The sequence below is a fragment of the Pieris rapae genome, chromosome 11 (genome assembly GCF_905147795.1).
Source record: "Pieris rapae chromosome 11, ilPieRapa1.1, whole genome shotgun sequence".
Lineage (NCBI taxonomy): Eukaryota > Metazoa > Arthropoda > Insecta > Lepidoptera > Pieridae > Pieris > Pieris rapae.
In genome coordinates, this window is record NC_059519.1 from 1,060,552 (window position 1) to 1,079,178 (window position 18,627).

The 18,627-nt window shown below is 34.3% G+C and overlaps 1 protein-coding gene across 6 annotated transcripts; it reads left to right on the forward strand.

The window, feature by feature from the left end:
* Positions 1-1,036: 1,036 nt before the first annotated feature.
* On the forward strand, positions 1,037-18,307 carry LOC110995581 (receptor-type tyrosine-protein phosphatase N2). 6 transcript variants are annotated; one of them, XM_022262800.2, is made up of 24 exons: positions 1,037-1,359; positions 3,543-3,632; positions 6,785-6,838; positions 7,516-7,579; positions 8,100-8,234; positions 8,469-8,565; positions 8,842-8,971; positions 9,072-9,545; positions 9,762-9,902; positions 10,054-10,212; positions 10,826-10,907; positions 10,974-11,063; positions 11,134-11,213; positions 11,646-11,713; positions 12,603-12,708; positions 13,158-13,273; positions 13,866-14,008; positions 14,437-14,491; positions 14,850-15,071; positions 15,849-16,046; positions 16,514-16,680; positions 17,057-17,110; positions 17,237-17,414; positions 18,040-18,307. In XM_022262800.2, exons 2-24 carry the CDS (start codon positions 3,548-3,550, stop codon positions 18,142-18,144), a joined length of 3,003 nt encoding a protein of 1,000 aa, XP_022118492.2. In that variant the 5' UTR covers positions 1,037-1,359; positions 3,543-3,547; the 3' UTR covers positions 18,145-18,307. The 6 variants fall into 6 exon arrangements, with proteins under 6 accessions (XP_022118492.2, XP_022118493.2, XP_022118494.2 ...); XM_022262801.2 differs by having other exon boundaries at positions 13,158-13,270; XM_045630119.1 differs by lacking the exon at positions 1,037-1,359 and adding an exon at positions 1,669-1,687.
* The last annotated feature ends 320 nt before the right edge of the window (positions 18,308-18,627 follow it).

The following is an 18,627-nucleotide window of genomic DNA, read 5'->3' on the forward strand; positions in this document are numbered from 1 at the left end:
ATGTACGTTAGTACTGTTTGTAATAAAACTATTAGTTTGTTGGTATTCCTTGATAGATTTTATGGCTAAGGGCCTGTTTCACAATGTCCGGATAAGTTACAAATAAGCTATTTGTTACTTATTTGTAGGATAAACAGTATTTTTGCGTTTCACGACTGTCAGATAGCGCTATACGTCATGAAATGTGAAGTATCTTATTTGGAACTTTTATCTTTCGAATAATTTATGTGTTGCATAGCTATTTGGCACTTTATCCATACGCATCCATAGCGCATAATCTCATTTGTCTTTTCACACTGCACCGGGAACCATCTTGTTGACTACAATCCATCTATGTGTACAATACATGATGTGTCCAACTTGTTGCAAAATACCGGTGGTACCGAGGACATGAAGCGTAAAATGTCAACAAGTAAGAGGCTGATGTGGAGGAAGTGACAGGAACTCCGTCTGGTCTGGCTACGCGGATAAAATGATGAAAATGTGCATGAATTACCGAAACAGTATATGACCGGATCATGACTAAAATAACAGCTTAGTTACACCTGACTTTCTTTCAGGAGAAACCGTTCCCCTTATAAACATGACAGATATGTTGACTTGTCTATATTGCATTCGGTTATCTAACAAATCCATTAATTTCAATGAAAATAAGTTAAAAAAACCGAAGCAGAAATGTATCCTGAAACTACAGAACTTATTAATGGAAATTCTTATTTATTATATAACAGCTGTTATTCTAATAAATCAAATAATAACCTTTTTTTAAGCCGCGGTAAATGGAATAAAATGGCCGATTAAAGTCGATGCTTGTAATAATATAATTACGACGTTAAAGCGTTTAGACCAAGCTTTTTATTATTAATAAAGGAAAATAATGTTTGGAGTCAACTACATAAGCATGATATACAATTTCAGTAGACAAAATTTTATCGATTACATTTATAATTATCTCATTAGAACTAATGTATGTGGGCGGAGGTACAAAGCTCCTATCTACTCGTCTCCCCTTATCGCAACAACGTCATTAATATGCGAACGCGCCACAATACGGCGCACGCCTCACGAATATAGCAAAAATTGCATCTCTCCAAGTGTCTTTCTGTGTCGAACATCATAATCGGTGATTGTTTTATCGCATTTCGTCAAGTGGAGGACCAATAATACCTTATCTAATGATGATTGAAGAATAACATCTAAATGAATTTGTTGGAATTCTGAATGAGGTGGTGATCGATAGAGCGGAGTGCGCAGGCCCGACTGATACTTGCCAGTACAGCTGCTTTGGCATCTCGCGTCGGACCTCCCGACAGTATCGTGTTTCTGGATCACTGTTCTTATCATTGGGGCCTGTGAACGGTATGTGTGCAAACATTCTTAGTTTATTCTTCCAATGGTTGTACCTTTCACGCGCGTTTTATTATTGGGTTGGGTTTGTTTTTGATGTTTCCACCCCTCAGAACCTAGATTGGTAGCTGTTGCTATTTTTAGAATCGGGAACCCTTTGACATTATACTTGGAAGCTGCGTAGGTGGCTGAGGCTACAGAAATGTACGATTTTAATACTATTTATAGGTTTACTTAACGTCAGGCATATTCAGGCAATTGCGTAGGTGTCTGAACATACGTCATTATTATAGGTATACCTGAGGAGTTGAGGTTGGATCCATTGGCTTAATTAAGTGAGGTACGAGCTTTATCAATTAAGTTATGTGTTATCTGTTTTAGATTTACAAAGCTCAGTAAATTTTTGTGCTTGTTTAGAGATTTTCAACGTTTGTGTATTACTATCATATTAATCACGAAACATTCAAGTATTAATTAAATAATTTACTAACAGTCCTCATAGGCGATATAATTTGCACGTTTTTAAAGATACATATGTGTTTGCAATCACAAACAAAATGTTTTAACCGACTTCAAATGAGGGGATTCTCCATTCGTCGTGCACGTTTTTATACTATTCGCGGATTAGTCGAAACGCATAGCTATTTTCAGAGATCGGAGATCTTAAAAAAAAAGATTTTTTGAAATCCCACTTTGAAGGCCCACTTTAAGTGTTTTGGACTTTTCTCGTGTAGGTATATTTTGCTCATAAAACAGAAAAATTATTAAAACTAATCAACCACCATAAGTGGCCCATTGCTGCGTTTTTTTTAATTTTCTCATTGATAATGATGATTAATGTAATTGTGTCAAGCATTGGATATTTAAAACAGATGAACTGCAGTTCTGAATCGTCTCCGCCATCGAGATTAAGGTCATAAATTCACAATACATATCAATATGCTTTGAATATTGTTCTGTGATTGAATTTTAATTGAACAGGCAATATTAAATATTTCAAAGCTTTAACAATAGATATCACGTTGTAAATTGGATTTTGAAGCTAATAAAACCGATTTGGATTAAATTATTGATTGATTTTATTTACCTTTATGAACTAGAACTGAAAATCCTGAAGGGTTTTTTTTATGAATCGTAATATGTCAATGACGAATGAAGGATGATTCGATAATTAACAATGTTTTGATATTTATTATCAGACTAGCTGCCCCCGCTAACTTTGTTTCTCTTTAATGTGATTTTACTTAGCCTACCTTTTTACTATATACCAACATGGAACATTTTGCTATGCTACCCCTGTGCAGTTTTCCAGACTGAAACCTGTTTAGATTTTTCTATGCATTTTTCTCTAGACAAACCTTAGAGTCATATTTTTTTAATTAACAAAAAAAATCGGGGTTGATCCTAGCGGGGTGAAAATTAAGACTTGTAGATACATATTTGGTATCAAAGAATTACCAGCGCTGTGGGAAAGTCTGCTCCTCAGCATAATGCTGAGCCAGGGCCAATTACAGCCACAGTACACATGCATTACACATTTGAAACGAGCCGAATGGGAAAATATTTTTTTTAAGTAATGTTTTTTTTTATAACCTTTTAACTTTTTTTTCTTTGATGATTGTTATTTTGTGTGGTTATGTGTGTTTGTGTTATGTTTGTCTGTCTGTAAAAAAATATTAGAAGATTTTGTCCGATTTGCAGACCTAACCCATATGCATACAAATAAATTTCATAAAAATCTGTCTGGTCATTTCGGAGGAGTTTAATTACAAACATTGTGATACGAGAATTTTGCATAGCAACCACCATCCACCATTTACTATGTCTTCCATATCTAAACATCTTACACTAACTGATTCTATAAATTCTTTGCGGTACACTTTGAGTTCGTCAGTAAATACTGACATTTGTCTAATTGAATTCTTTTATTTATTGCATATATTTTTATTTGCTTATCAACGTAACTTTAACATTGTCTATTGTGAAGAAAAAATAAGAGATATGATAAATGAATATGCCGCGCCTGGCCCGCGACAGACGCGAGTGGAACCCGAAGGAGGAGGCCTATGTCCAACGGTGGACAAACCAAAACTTAACTGAATGACGTTTCATCATCCCTAAATTTTAAAGTTTTTTGGAAATAAAGGCTATTATTATTATTGTAAAGATTTCCAAAGTTATCACGTTTGTTGCAGATGTAATGGTCCTAATGAATCTTCGGCTTAGTGTCTGGGCGCTGGCGCTATTGAGCGTGCTGGCGCCCTCTATTGCTGATGGAAACATAGGTAAGTTCTAAACCACATTTGAGTTTTGCCTAATATAGCGATTTATGAGTTAGGTTTGGTAGGTGGACTCATTTTCCGCAACTAGACTCAAATTTGGTCCGTTTTGCGTAAAGCCCTGGCTACTTTAGTCAGCCCAGCTCCTTCCAGAAGCACAGAAGTCTTCTGGGCACTTCACAGGCTTCACGGAGCAACCTCACTGTTCCGAGGATTTCCGTTCGTTGTTTAGCCACAGCCTCGCATTCCAGGACTACGTGGATGACTGATTCCTCTGCGCTGAAACAGCCTCTGCACATGGGGCTGTCGCGCCTAGGACAGATAGATGTTTATTAAGGAGACGATTTATTATCAGGATTTATAATTTCATGCTAGTACATACTTCTCGTCCGTTCTACGTCCATGATTTGATAAGTGGTAGTAAAAGTAAATTTAGTTGTTTTATTGACGTTTGTATAATGATATTTATGATTTTGATTTCATTATTGTTAAGGTATTGCATAAGTATAAAAAATCGGTGGCACTGGAACCTTATCATATAATAATCATTTCTCAATCTAATATGTGTGCGTCCTGTGCCTGATCGATGTCGAGTTTTTGAGTCAAAGGCAAGCCCGTGTCCTCGCAATGTTTCCAATGACAGAATGTCGTTTGGTACACAGCCGGGGATCGAACCTACAGAATGAGAGTCGTACGCTGAAGTCATAGGCCTACATTGTTTTATGGTAGTTGTATACTTATTAATAAATAAATAAATAATCGCTTACTACTTAGGGTAAAAGTCAAGACTTAACGGTACCTGAGTCTCCCATATATCAAAAACGCATTTGTTCGTTAGTTTCGCATTGACAGGAAAATAGTGTATGTATTAATGTTTTTATTTTAAATTTTTATGTACTGTGTTCGACTCCAGAAAATGTTCCTTTAGTTTCCAATATCTTGTCGTAAAGGAAAGATGCTACAGAGGGTCAGGGGCATATGTCTTAATGACTTAGATAAATAAATCCGTAAGCTAGATAAGTGTTCTAACTGAACTAATATATGTTTATTAAGTTCGTGAGGACCCGAGACGCCTCGAAAAAGATATGTACAAAGCGAAACAAATAAACGAAGAAATCAATAGTCTTGTTTGTAGGCTCTTTTTGTAGGATTTGTATATTAGTAGGTTTTCGGATGGCACCAATAGAAATAAATCGATAACAGAACCATTCAAACACACTCAGTCTTGAGGCTACATATATATATATAGTTCCATTTAGGCTCATACCTAAATGGAACTATAAAAGAAATACATGAAATATAAAGTTGATTGACTTTTATGACACTATAAAGATCACCGATGCAGTCTTTAACTCGGAGATAGGTTATGAAGATAATAAGTCTTTATCTTAAGTTACGAAGATAACAAGCTTAATGAATAATAGGAATTATGTGTGACTTCTATCTAGATGCGATGTGGTCTCTGGCAGAATGACTAGCGCTGTGAAACATTCTGCTTCTTAGTATAATGCTGAGCCAGGACCAATTTCAACCACACACACACACATAACATACTTCAAACATAACTAGTTCTTTAAAAAAATTGTTATTTCTCATTATTTTTTTCTCTAATTATTGTTATTTTGTGTGTGTTTTTGTATATGACTATGTATTAAATATAACATTCAATAGAGTACTCTTGAGGTTCTTAAATATTTATCGTATGTCAGTGAGCTTTTAAGTCCTGAGGCCGAAAAAGGGGTTTTCTTTAAAAGTTCTAGATACATCATAGAATAACATGCTTTTAGTGTAACCCATTGTGGATGCATCTAGTGTGTTTGTTTTGTGTTTTATTTTTTTTTGTCTTTGTTTATTGTAAGGATGTTTCTGTTTGGTTTCCGAATAAATAAATAAATAAATAAATTTTGACCGCAAAATCTCCGCAAAAATATCAAGTACAGAATGGTAAAATAATTAGCGAGTATTTAAAACGTTTCAAACGTCTTTATGTCGCAATTATAAATCATGAAGGCAAGATGTCTATAATATAAAGCTATTGAAACCCGGATGCTGTTAATTTGTCGTCTTACTGAATACATCCCTCTCGTCTCATATTAAAATCGCAATCTGAATATTATCCATAAAGCTGCAGTTATTGAAAGTAATTATTTTATAACAAACTACTCGCTGCCCCTGCGAACTTCTTACGTTTTTAGTAAATACCAATGTGGAACATTTAGCTATGCTACCCCAGAAACTGTTCAGTTTTCCGGCCTGAAAACTTTTTAGATTTTTCTTTAAATTTTTGTCTGTACAAACCTCAGAGTTCAAGTCATAAGTTTTTAATTAACAAAATAACGGTTGCATGTGTTTTGGTATGGAGTATCATAAAAAAAATTAGGGTTACCACCCTTAACATTTAGGGGGATGAAAAATAGATAATGTCCGTGTCACGAGAGTTGTATATTATAGATTTTATATATACTTAGGAATGGGATAATACTTTTGTGAACGAGTTAGCCCCGTCTTACCTCGCTCGGTCAATAACAAAAACTAGTGCGGTCGCAGAATAGGCGGACAATTACAAACGACTCAAATATTAGAGGATTGTGTCCAACTTTTATTTATCCCCTCTTAGGCCGTGAGGTTCAACGGCACAGGCGCTAATTAAACAATTAAGTAGAAGACGGTACCGATGACTCCAGGACTGATGCAGGTGGTGAATGTTTGAAAAAAATATAAACCACTACGTATTAGTGATTTTAGGAAAGTTATATAGTGCAACGGGCGTCCGAATCGCTACGAAGCGAACTCTTTAAGGTAAACCTAATTAAAGAAAACTGTAAAAAAAAATCGAAGTACTGCGAAACACTTAAAGTATTATTAATTCTCAATTAATGGTGCAAATGGCATCAGCGTGGCTTTAGATTCGATCCTCGGCTGTGTTTATATGCGCATTTAATATTCGCTCTAACAGTGAAGGCAAAACATCGTGAATCGGCTTGTTTTAGAAAAAAAAAGTCGACGTTCGTCGTATGTCAGGCACAGGATGATCTACTTGCGTTAGATTGACAAATGATGGTGAAACATATACAGAAGACTGAGACCTGATTTTATGTATTAACAAATGAAAGGTTGGGATTTAAAACAGAGCTAAAAAGTCGTCCATTTGTCAACAGGCTGTTTATTCAGTTCAACATTGTGCGTGGAAGGCGTGGAATGGTGTTTTGATGGTAAGAATACGTTTTTATAAGCCTAAATTAGAATTACTTTAATCAGTTTAAAATTATTTCGCACATTTTCAATATTTTTTCAATTGTTCAAATTCTGCGCCGGTATGCAGTAAAAGTCACTAGTTAAATATTTCTTTAAAAAAAAACGTTACAAAAGCAAGTTTAAAAAGCATAATAAATATTAAACATTGCGTATTTGTATAAATTAATACCTGCACTAAATAATTTTGTAACGTATACAATATTGTACACATTTAGAATGTTAAAAAATTATACAACATACAAAGGAAGGGAGGAAAGGAAAACCAATCTTACTGTGACGCAGAAATGTGACACCTACCCTCCGTAGTTTGTAACTGAACGGTAGTGAAAAACTGTATTGAGTTACTACGCGACCAAGTTAAAGACATCGGATATTAAATTATATTGAAAATGGTCGCATTAAATACAGATTACTGGCGCTAAAATTTGAAACTTCCATACCAGTGACAGGCCTGGACTGGATTTGACGTCATTGCCAATATGGCAACTGCTTATTGCGTCAAGGGAATTCCCACTTTATATAACAGAGGGCAAACGGGCTGGAGGACCTGATGTTAATCGATGCCTTTTAATAAGTGTTACAGATAATTTTTATATAGATTGTATATTATATATAGATTAAATTATTTGTGCAGATTTCGCTTTCGGAAAATGCATTCCTATCTATGAAAGCGACGTGGAAGAAGGTTCTCTTTACCAGTAAGTTGCTTATCCGACTTTGTTATATAAAATAATCAACCAAATTGACCGTTGAATTTCTAACCTCTTGTAATTTCCATCCTTTGCCTAAGCAATATTATAACGTATTGCTACCTTTAAACCTACAGTTTCCTATCTCGATGTTCGATGCCCTCTGCATAGTATAGAAATTTAACCGTGCCCTCCATGTATGGCTTTAGCACTCGTTTAGTACAACCCCTATCAAAGGCCGATAACAAATTTAAAACTTGCCCTAGAACTAGCTGCCACTTAATAAGACCGCTAGGCTATGAGGCATTTGATCATCTGAATACTTCAGTAAAAAATTGTAGAATATCAATATGTATTATACTCGTACCAAATTCTTTAACTATGTCTATATGGGCTGAAGTATCGTAGATATTTAAAGTCGTCCAATAGCGTATCAAGTCGTGAACCTTTAAAGGTTGGTCACATACGGTGATTCAAAAGTCTTAATTGTATTCAAATTGAAACTGATTTGTGTTCGTTTTTTCCATAGGTATGATATGAGTTCCGGTCAGCTGCAGTGGTTCGAGGGAGAACTGCAACGACTTGCAACGCAGGGATATCGCTGGGAGCATGCCTATACCCAATGTATCTTACAAAGCATGCTTTACGCATTACGCCAAAGGCTGTAAGTAACACACCCAAAGTTCACAGTTCACTCACACAATCACACCCGTTTTAATATTTTTAGCACATAGCGTTAAATTTATTTTTTACACTAAAGCTATGATCCTATTTATAAAAACCTTTGTCTATTTAGTAATTTCTTCAAAATCAAATTTATAAACATAATAGAGTACGATTTGGAAACCTATATTTTATGATTGAACATAACGAACCTAAAATAAAAATTTGATTACAGTGATCCAGCGAATGTAAATGCGAAATTGTGTGATCAATTTGCTGACCCCAAATTAAATTCTGCGCCTATTAGTGATGGCGATGAAATGAGCGAAATTGTAAGTTTTTTTAATGTAGGCTTTTGTATTTTGCCTTTATACATACAACAGTCAAAATAGTAGCATTAAAAGACTTTAATAATTTAAAACCGTTTCGTACAGACGGTACATTGTTCTGTCTTAAATTAGATGGAACAATTATGGTTAAAACTACAGGAAAATTAGACTAACCATTAAAATTCCTGGAAGAAAAATACAAATGCATACAGATCCATTTGGTGATTATTAGATATTATTCTGTTCAGATATTTAACAGAATAATACACATTCTCGTAGGTTGAACCAGACGAGACAGCTTACATTCGATTTACGCCCAACTCTCCATTAGGAGATTCGGACTATGCAAATGAAGTATTTAATCCTCCTCTGACGCCAGATAACGAGCCCATACCATATTTATCCGAAGGTAAGTTCTACCATCTTTTTAGTTTCTCGTGGATAATTAATTATTATAATTATGAACACTTTATCTCTAGACTAACTAATCGTTCCTATTTTCTTATTAGATAACCTGGATTTAGGAGTACCTAGCGATAAAGTACGTGACCTGATTTTAATGAACGGAGTCGAAGACTCACCAGTAGTACCGTTCCAAGGGTTTCGTGAAAGGCTTCGGACCGAGACATTGGAAAATCCTGATCTTATAGAAAAAGAGAAGAAATCACTAAAACCTAAACTTGAACCTAATACTGAAACTAATGAATTCACCGACGAACAACGTCTTGGCGCTCATTTCAGGAAGTACAAAACTAAACCTCCACCATACACTGCTGAATATTTGACTGGCAATCGATTTTTGGATGCCGAAGTACATTCAAACGCTTTAGAAAAGTATAGACAGAGTTTTGCCGCAAAACAGTTCCCCTTTGAATATGAAAATCCGGAAGATATGCCTGAGTCGAGGATTTATTTCGAAGATGGTACGGAAGATGAATTACTTGATGCTGGAAGTGGAGATTTAGGTCCCTATAATTCTAACGGTAATTACCCATTAATTGATAAATACTAGTATGCAATACAGATCTATGTTTTTTTAATTAAAACAGATAAACAAAATTATATTTTAGTTTTGAACTACATATATCCGAACGTGAAAGACGTTCTTCTGAAAATGTTTGCCGCGGTGCAAGTTGGTTTTTTTTCTAATATATATTGGTAAAAGTTGCAACTTGTATATTTTAAAATTAATGTTTTAGGAGGAAAATCTAAATCAAAATATGACAAGAATAATATGGCATATTTAATGAATTATTGGCGTGAGATTATTGGATCGAAACTGAAGCCACAAGATGCCATCGCAGCTGAAGGAGGACCCCTAGGCCCCGATGAATTGCAAGGTTGGAATTTTTATTATTTCAAACTGGAAAGTCTCCTATTTGTGTTGCCAAGCGGGATTCCATAATTTACACTTATTTTATCCATGTTTTTAGTTCTTTGATTTCGAAAACAAACCATCGAAAGGCCATATAGGTTGCGTCACTGTTTCAGGTGAAAATTCCAAATTTTATCTATCTGAAGACTTCCAAGACTTACTTGATAGAGAATTGGGATTTAAGCGTAGGGAAAGGGACGATGTTAAAAAGCCCGGGCCGAGGCTGGACGCGAAAGCCTTAAAGATTTTGTACAACAATACGGGTAAAGTGACAGGTTAGTGTCACGTGGCCTGTAGCGTCGGTGTGTGGGGCTTCGAAGTTTGCGTCAGTTAAATATTGTACGAATGGAGCACCGCAAAGTCTTATAGCACTAACTGTACCCTTAGCACATGCTTTCAATTCACATAATTCGCATGACCCACCCGTTTATTTAGGTAGCCACGGCGTCGGCACGACTAAACTACAATAAAGAAATTTGCCATCAACGATGTGCCCTAGTGGACACCCGATTTGTGTACACATTTTGTTTTCATGTTATTTTTGCTTTTTATTCCGTTCGTGTTGTTATCGATGTTAAGCGTGTTAGACACGTTTTGTGACACAATATAATTTAAACAATATACAGATTAGTAAAACTATGACGATAGGTTAAAAATATCACTATTTGTATTTCTTTAAATCTGTAATTACTTAAAACATACGAATGAGAAGAAATTCCACAAAACTATCCCTTCAAGTAAAGCAATGATAAGACTTTTTATCACAGTATCATCAGAATTTGACAGAAAGAAACATCTTTTGCCTTACAGTGGAATATATTGTTTGAAGAGTATTGAATTGATCTAATCTTGTTGAAGGGCCTAGTAAGACATACATTTTTCTTCCAGAAAACGAGGCAGCCGGTAAAGCTGACAACCACAATGAATATCAATATGATCCATCGTACGCCTTCGTCAAATTTCAAAATAGGTATGTTATTATATTTACAATATTCGCTTTTTCATACTAATAAAAATCTTTCGCTTTCTGCCTCAGATTCCTTACAAACTGGGAAAAAGGCATCTCTTTCATTGCAAGACTTGAAGAAATGCTCGGCTTAGACAAAGATACTTTTACTAATCCACGGTAATTTTCCTGCTTTTAAATTAATTAATATCAATGGGTGACAATGATTTAATCCCGTTCTTATTTTTAGTGTTGATCCAACTGAGGTGACTTTCAAAGTGGAGAAGAATAACAGAGGTTGGGATGCTGAAGAAGTTGCACGACAGATAGGTAATTACTAAATTATAAATCATAACCTATCATAAAGATTCTATAGTTATTTTTCTACCATTTTTTGAATCAGAAGAATATTTGTTATCATCCATAGTAAGCAGTATCATCGATTGACTTACTTTGTACAAAGCTTATATTAATACCAAATGAATAATTTCAATAATGTTTTCAACTAGAAATTAGATATACAAAACAAAATTGCTGAAAAGCACTCGAAACATCTAATAACATAATAAATATGAATTTGTTTATTTAAATACTTGGAAATCTTTTGTGGCTGCTCTTGTGATACGAGAAAAGTAAGAATCCAATTGAAAGTTTCTTGAGCCTTCTTCAGGTTATATGACGTTAATATATGTAAACAATAACTTCTGAACAACTGCTCTAATAAATGTCAGCAGTGATTTGTATCTGACTTTTGTATTACAGGTTCTATAAAGGAAAAAGTGAGGAAAGAAACAGGTGCACAAATAGTTGCTAGTGGTATTGGGGATAGAGTAAGTAGTTAAAATAAATATTATTTATATTTACTAAGACATACTTCTAAAAAATGTTTTTTCCCTTACCATGCTAACTTCCATAGAATAACGTTTTATTCTAATATATAGACTACAACATGGAAAAATTTAACTTAAATGACGTACATTTTAAATGGAACAACGTATAATATACCTAGCAAGTGAAAATAGTTGTCTTCAGCATTCAAGCCTGTGAAATTTAAATTTAGCCTACTATCGAGTGTTTACGGCATTAATCTTTTATTGAAGTTTGCCTAAAGTAATAATAACCTGTGTTATTGCCGTACAGATAAAAATCACCGGTCACTCTTTTTAAAATAAAAATTACAGACCATTAACTAAGTTATTTATGACGTCATTCAATAATTAATATTTATTTACAAGAAAAACTAGCATTGCCTTGTTTAGTTTGTAATCTTATCCACGGTAATTTTCCTATCTTTAAACGAGCAATTCTTGTATATATATATATATATATATAATTGGAATCTCGGAGGGTTTCGGGGGCGATAAATCGATCTAGCTAGGAATAAATGATAGAAAATAACAAAAAGGTGGTGTTTGAGAAGCCCCAATTCAAACTGAAAAATGTATCTTCCTGACATCTATCGGCGAATAATAATACTATTTTTTTTTCGCAATAAATTGCTTTAACGACACAACAACACTAAAGCTATTCCAGCATATATAATCTATATTGTTCATATTTCATCATTTTATTAGTATGTAATTCGTGCTTATATATAATATCCAAAAACACAATTTATAAAAAAATAAAAAATACCGAGCAAAGCTCGGCCATCCAGGTACTGTAAGGTTATATATGCCAATGATAAAGTAGGTACGATAAAGTTACATCGTATTTCAGACTCAATATCATGTAATGCGTCAGGATATGACAAGAGAACCGCAATACTTTGGACTGGAGTTGCCAGTACTCCTGGCATTGGTGGGAAGTCTTGCTGTGCTAATTGGTAAGATATTTTAGGATCAGTTTCAAAAAGCAAATTAAATTAATTAGCTACCTAATTCAATCATTCGATCCACTTGAATAACACAATTACAATATTAAATATTTCATAATATAAATATTACTATATAATCTTTTGGGAATACTAATTAGATATTTGTATGTTATTTGTTAAATTACTTCTGTTTATGGTTTTTTGTATTATGTTGTTTTTCGTGTGTTGTGTAACAGTTAAAAAATAATTATCTGATAAGTCTTCTGCTCTTGCCTGTTATACTTTTTCAACTGTAATATGCACAATTCATTAATTAGTGTAATGTATTATATTAAGTATATTTTCTCATATAAGTAAATGTTGTATTAGCAGTTGTCTTTTGAACTCTCCTTGATTCGGGAGTCAAGGCTAAAGAAATCACAGAGGGTTTTAATATAAACAAATTTCAAATTTTATAGCTGGCATCGTAGTATTTGCAGTTCTTCTAAAGCGTGATATGAGTTCCAAGAGGAAGATGCAGGGACTCTCCTCTGCGGCTGAGATCGATGCAGAAGCGACTCGGGATTATCAGGTAGTTGTTATCACCACCAATTGAATTCTATGACTGTGATTAAAAACATCTAAAAAAAATAACATTAGGTTATCGATGCTTAAGCTTTCAGTGAAATATCATTAATTTTATTTTTTGGAAAAAAACAAAAATATTTTTGTTTCAAATAAAAGTGCAACTGCGTTTATTTATTCAAGTTCTTCTTAACAAATCCCGCCGGATTTTTCAATCTTCTTACATATACATTTGATCGATTCATACAATCGATTGTAAGTATTGTAAGGGTGAAAAATAACCTAAAAAATAATAAAAAATAACTTTCTGTGAAACATCGTACGTACGACTTTATGGTTAGGCCTTCCATAGGCACTAAGATGAGTACGGATAAGCCGGCAACACACTTGCAAATCCTTTTATTGTAGGTGTGTTGCCGGATCTACAGTGTCCTGCCTGCTCGTTCGTCTATCCTATAAAAAATACAGGGAAGTTACAATACAATACAATAATCTCGAAAAAATATTATATACATAATATCGTTACTGTGAACTCTCTCTGCGAACATATGAAGATGTTGATAGTGTCTTTGTTAACGGGGATTTATTTTTAACGTATTCAGGAGCTGTGTCGTGCACGTATGTCAGGCAAAATGACAGGTCAAAATACGGCCGCTCACCCTACGGATGCCCCGCAACGGATTACCTCGTTATCCCGAGAGCCTGACGGGAACTCGCCTTCTACTCGATCCAGTACCTCCTCCTGGTAAGATTTTGTATGATATTGTTTCCATTACTAATACAAGTATGTAAACAACAAAAGGTTTGGCAAACAATAAATTTGTGTTATTTTTTTATGATAATTTATGATAGCCTTTGTTTTCCGAATCTCTGTGGTCTTTAATATATTTTTACTAAAGTATCTCAGTACTCGGAGCTCGATGTGCCTCTTGACAAAGGCTTTTACCCTTTTCACTGTTCTGTAGCCTGCTTTTAGTTTAGTTTCGTCCTCCCAACTTTTGCGTTATCGTCTTCGTTTTTGGTCTATAATATGGTGCAATATATATTTTTATCAACTTTTTATATTACTAAATAGGTGAAGAATATTACTACTATGGAGTTTATTAATATCATTTATTCAAAACACTGTATTTTTGTGTGTTGAAAAAACATCATAAGCAATATGTATTACAGGAGCGAAGAGCCTGCCTTGACAAACATGGATATATCTACTGGTCATATGGTTTTGGTATGTCCTCTTTTATATATCTTTTATAATATACAGTAACATTGAAAATATATTTTACAAACAGTTTTAGGCCTTTTAAACACACATATATAAACTAAGAATAAGAGTATACTATTTATTTATAAACATGAAGTACTAAAATGTTTAATGTTGTAACTCTTGGAAATGTTTATTAATTTTTTCCACTTTGTAAACAGTTGCCATATTCAGAATTATCTCGTAATTAAATATTTTTATAAGACATTTTCGAGGCATATACTACAAATGGATGATTTTTTGACGACTGGTGAACCCAAATTAGAAGCGCTCTTTTCCTTCATGTAACCTAATAAATAAAATCATACTGAATTTATTTTAGGCGTACATGGAAGACCATTTACGTAACAAAGATCGTCTCGAGCAAGAATGGAAAGCCTTGGTCGCTTACGAAGCGGAGCCAAACACCACAACAGCCGCCGTAAAACCCGACAACAATGGAAAGAACCGTTACCCACTTTGCCTACCCTATGACCATTCAAGGGTGACTCTGAATCCGCTGTCGAACCATCTTGGATCCGACTACATCAACGCTTCCACTATTGTAAGTAAATTCTGCAGGCTCTAGCATTTAGGGTCCATCAAGAACAGAGTGTACCGATTCTTAAAAGCCACCAACGCACTCGCGAGCCCTATGAAGCGTCCACGGTATCACCTAACATTAGGTAAGGTTATACTTATATAAAAGGAAGGTTCTGCTTTTTTTACCCTTAACTAGTCTAACCACTGATTGGCCGACACAAATGGTCCAGTGGCAAAGATCGAGAACTTTTTTGGCGCGTTTCATGTCATGACATCGTGGTGCTATTGTTGGCGCAGGGTGTAAATCCCCACATTATCAAACTTCTGCTCCTGTGTAATTATTATTTCGTTTGATTATCAATATGTATTACAGCGCGGCCACACGATGCGGTGACGGTACGATGCGGTGCGGCACCGTAACCGCATCGTGTCTCCACGCTCTTAAACATGTACTTACCAATAGAAGCCGGTTATATCATTCCGCCGTTACTTCATGTACCCAAAGCTAGGAATCACCTTCTGAAATGGGCACATGTGATTCGGTGTATTAATTCATTTGACGAAATACTTAGGTTACCGGACCTTTTTCATTGTTGAGTGAACTGGCAAATGTTATATTATTTGTTAGTGCCTATAGAAGTTGGTTAATTTCTTGTATTTTTTATTATGTAATTTTCTTTTTTCTTAATTTCCTAAATTATATTCACTTATTGTTCACTCTTGTCAATTTAGGGTTGCCTGTTAGGGCAGGAGTTTTTTATAAATAAATAAATAAAATAAATCATACTTTTTATTTCAGACCGATCATGACCCTAGAAACCCAGCGTACATCGCAGCATCCGGACCTATGCCTCACACATCGTCTGACTTCTGGCAAATGGTATGGGAGCAAGGCAGCGTTGTCATGGTGATGCTGACACGTCTTACGGAGAACGGGCAACAGTTGTGCCATCGGTACTGGCCTGAAGAGGGTTCGGAGTTGTATCACATTTATGAGGTAATGTTATCATAGAACCTATATGACTTTCTCTCTCTCTCTCACTCACTCTCCCTTTCTCTCTCGCCCTCGCTTCTTACGGCAGGCGTGATACACTACTGCCAAAAGGATTTGTACGAACATTTTGTTCACATATTCCGTTTTATTTATTAAGAATTTTTTTATCGTGCCAAGAATATTTACAGCTACTAAATATAACTTGGTACGATAAAAAAATCACATATAAACTATAAGTACTTAGTTAAATGGATTGATACAAATAAAACCATTTTATCTACGACGGTACAAAGAAAACAAAAAAATAAATAAGTTGATGACCCTAAGAGCAATAGCAGGACAGTGTGATAATAGGTTCACGCTGTTTGTATATGTCGCAGTAAAGTAGTTAAATCAGAGAATAAATTGAATCTCTAGGCAGTTAATTAAAGATCGATATTGATTAAGGATAATTTTACTTTCGTCACCAGGTCCACTTAGTGAGTGAACACATCTGGTGCGATGATTACTTGGTCCGCAGCTTCTACTTGAAAAATCAACGAACAAGCGAGACACGCACTGTCACACAGTTCCACTTCCTTTCGTGGCCAGAGAACGGTGTACCATCATCCACTAAGGCTTTGCTGGAATTCAGAAGGTACCAATTCAAATATTTCTAAACCTTTTTACAAAATCAACCAAATCTTAGCGAAAGTATTTTTTATTATTTACTTTAGGTATTATCTTTCAGTTTACCTCAATTTTATATTTGAAGATTGCGTGTTCATGGGCATTTTGGCTATTTTTTGACACAAACTGGATTAGTTTATAGAACAATTGTTTATTTCATACCATGGAACTAAACAATGCAATGGGCAGACCCTTTTTAAGTAAATACATATTACTTGTGATGTCGAATGTTATTATGATTTCGTCTCATTTTACCAAATAGCTCTTCGGTCTTAGTTAATTGATTGTAGCAAATACTTCAGCGATGTTAACATAATTTACTTACTTAATTTATTTAATTTCAGGAAAGTGAACAAATCGTACAGGGGACGCTCCTGCCCTATTGTGGTCCACTGCAGGTTTGTTAAATCGAAACGAAGCAATTTTTATTTTACTTTTAAAATTTAATTGAAACTGGCATAAAGTTATATGCCATTGATTAAAAAAAAACATGCAATATCTTTTACTTAACGATTTTTTATTAGTGATGGTGCCGGCCGATCCGGTACCTACTGCTTGATCGACATGGTCCTAAATCGTATGGCGAAAGGGGCGAAGGAGATTGACATCGCGGCGACTCTTGAACACATACGCGATCAGCGCCCGCGCATGGTCGCCACGAAGCAACAGTTCGAGTTTGTGCTGATGGCCGTTGCTGAAGAGGTAACAATGTCCCATGCCTTATGTGGCTTAATCTGCTATATGGGTGTTCATTTCAGCATTTTTTGCCTTTTAAATTTAATTATTTATTTTACAATAAAGACAAAATACACAAGTAACTATGTATGTCTTTAAATTGAAACAATATTATTTTCTTAGAAATCAAAGTTCATGGTAACTGTAATGAACGCTTCATTGTAACTATATTTACGAGGTGTTTCAAAGTAGCGCGATTAAAATTTCAACAACAAAATTGAATTGTATACATTGATTAGACACCGACTTCTGTTAAATTTATAATCAATATGTTGAATTAGAGCGATACAGATAATAAATGACATTGATAAAATGTTAAAAGTAACAAAACTTCAAACTTCAGATTACATAATAATGATAAAGCCATGATAGATACTTACTAGAGTAATATACATAATTTACAATTGAATAAATATTGCAGATAGTATGAAAATTAAATATATAAACTTATAATTATTTAAATATAATTTGAATAACAATAATACATAACTTCAACCGTTAAAAAACAGTTTTTCCTTAAATATGTAAAAGTTATGTTAATAAAAGATAATACTAAATATATAAACTGGTAACCAAAATTTTTTTTACAAAGGTCCATGCAATCCTGAAAGCTCTGCCGGCGCATTTACAACAACTACAAGAGAAAAAAGACAAAGAAAAAGACAAAGACGGCTCTGAAAAGGAAAAACACAACTGAAATATTACGCACCGATTTAACGCTTTTTAAATAAATTTACAAATGATGAGAATTTCGCTATGGCAACATTAAGGCACTAATTTTCGTTTCTTCATGTTGGCAAGACTGAAAGACATTTTAAATATCGAAACACATTTGGGCGCGAAATTCTCAGACATTTTAATATGTGTATTATTTTATTGATACTTTTTATAGTATCACATATACGTAAATGTAGTAATTTTATAGATTATCTGCTTTTATCTCAAATATTTATTTTTCAAGTTAATTCTGCTAAAGTTTATTTTGAAAAATCTATTTTTACACGGTCAATTGTTGGGGTGTCTACCATGTTATTATTTTTCATATGACCAAAAGCCTAAGGACTAAATAAATTAATTTACTTAGCCATTTTACATGTTAGATAAATGGGTACTAAGCTCTTATGATGCGGTCTAGTCAATAACTATTTTTTATTATGCTACAAAAGCTATAATCTACATT

What these genes read in the sequence shown, in the direction of transcription:
- LOC110995581 (XM_022262800.2), top strand. Translation starts at nt 3,548, where the DNA reads ATGGTCCTAATGAATCTTCGGCTTAGTGTCTGGGCGCTGGCGCTATTG. An exon ending in CATACCATATTTATCCGAAG is followed by an intron (nt 8,972 to 9,071) that starts GTAAGTTCTACC and finishes TTTTCTTATTAG; the next exon opens with ATAACCTGGATTTAGGAGTA. An exon ending in TGATGGCCGTTGCTGAAGAG is followed by an intron (nt 17,415 to 18,039) that starts GTAACAATGTCC and finishes TTTTTTACAAAG; the next exon opens with GTCCATGCAATCCTGAAAGC.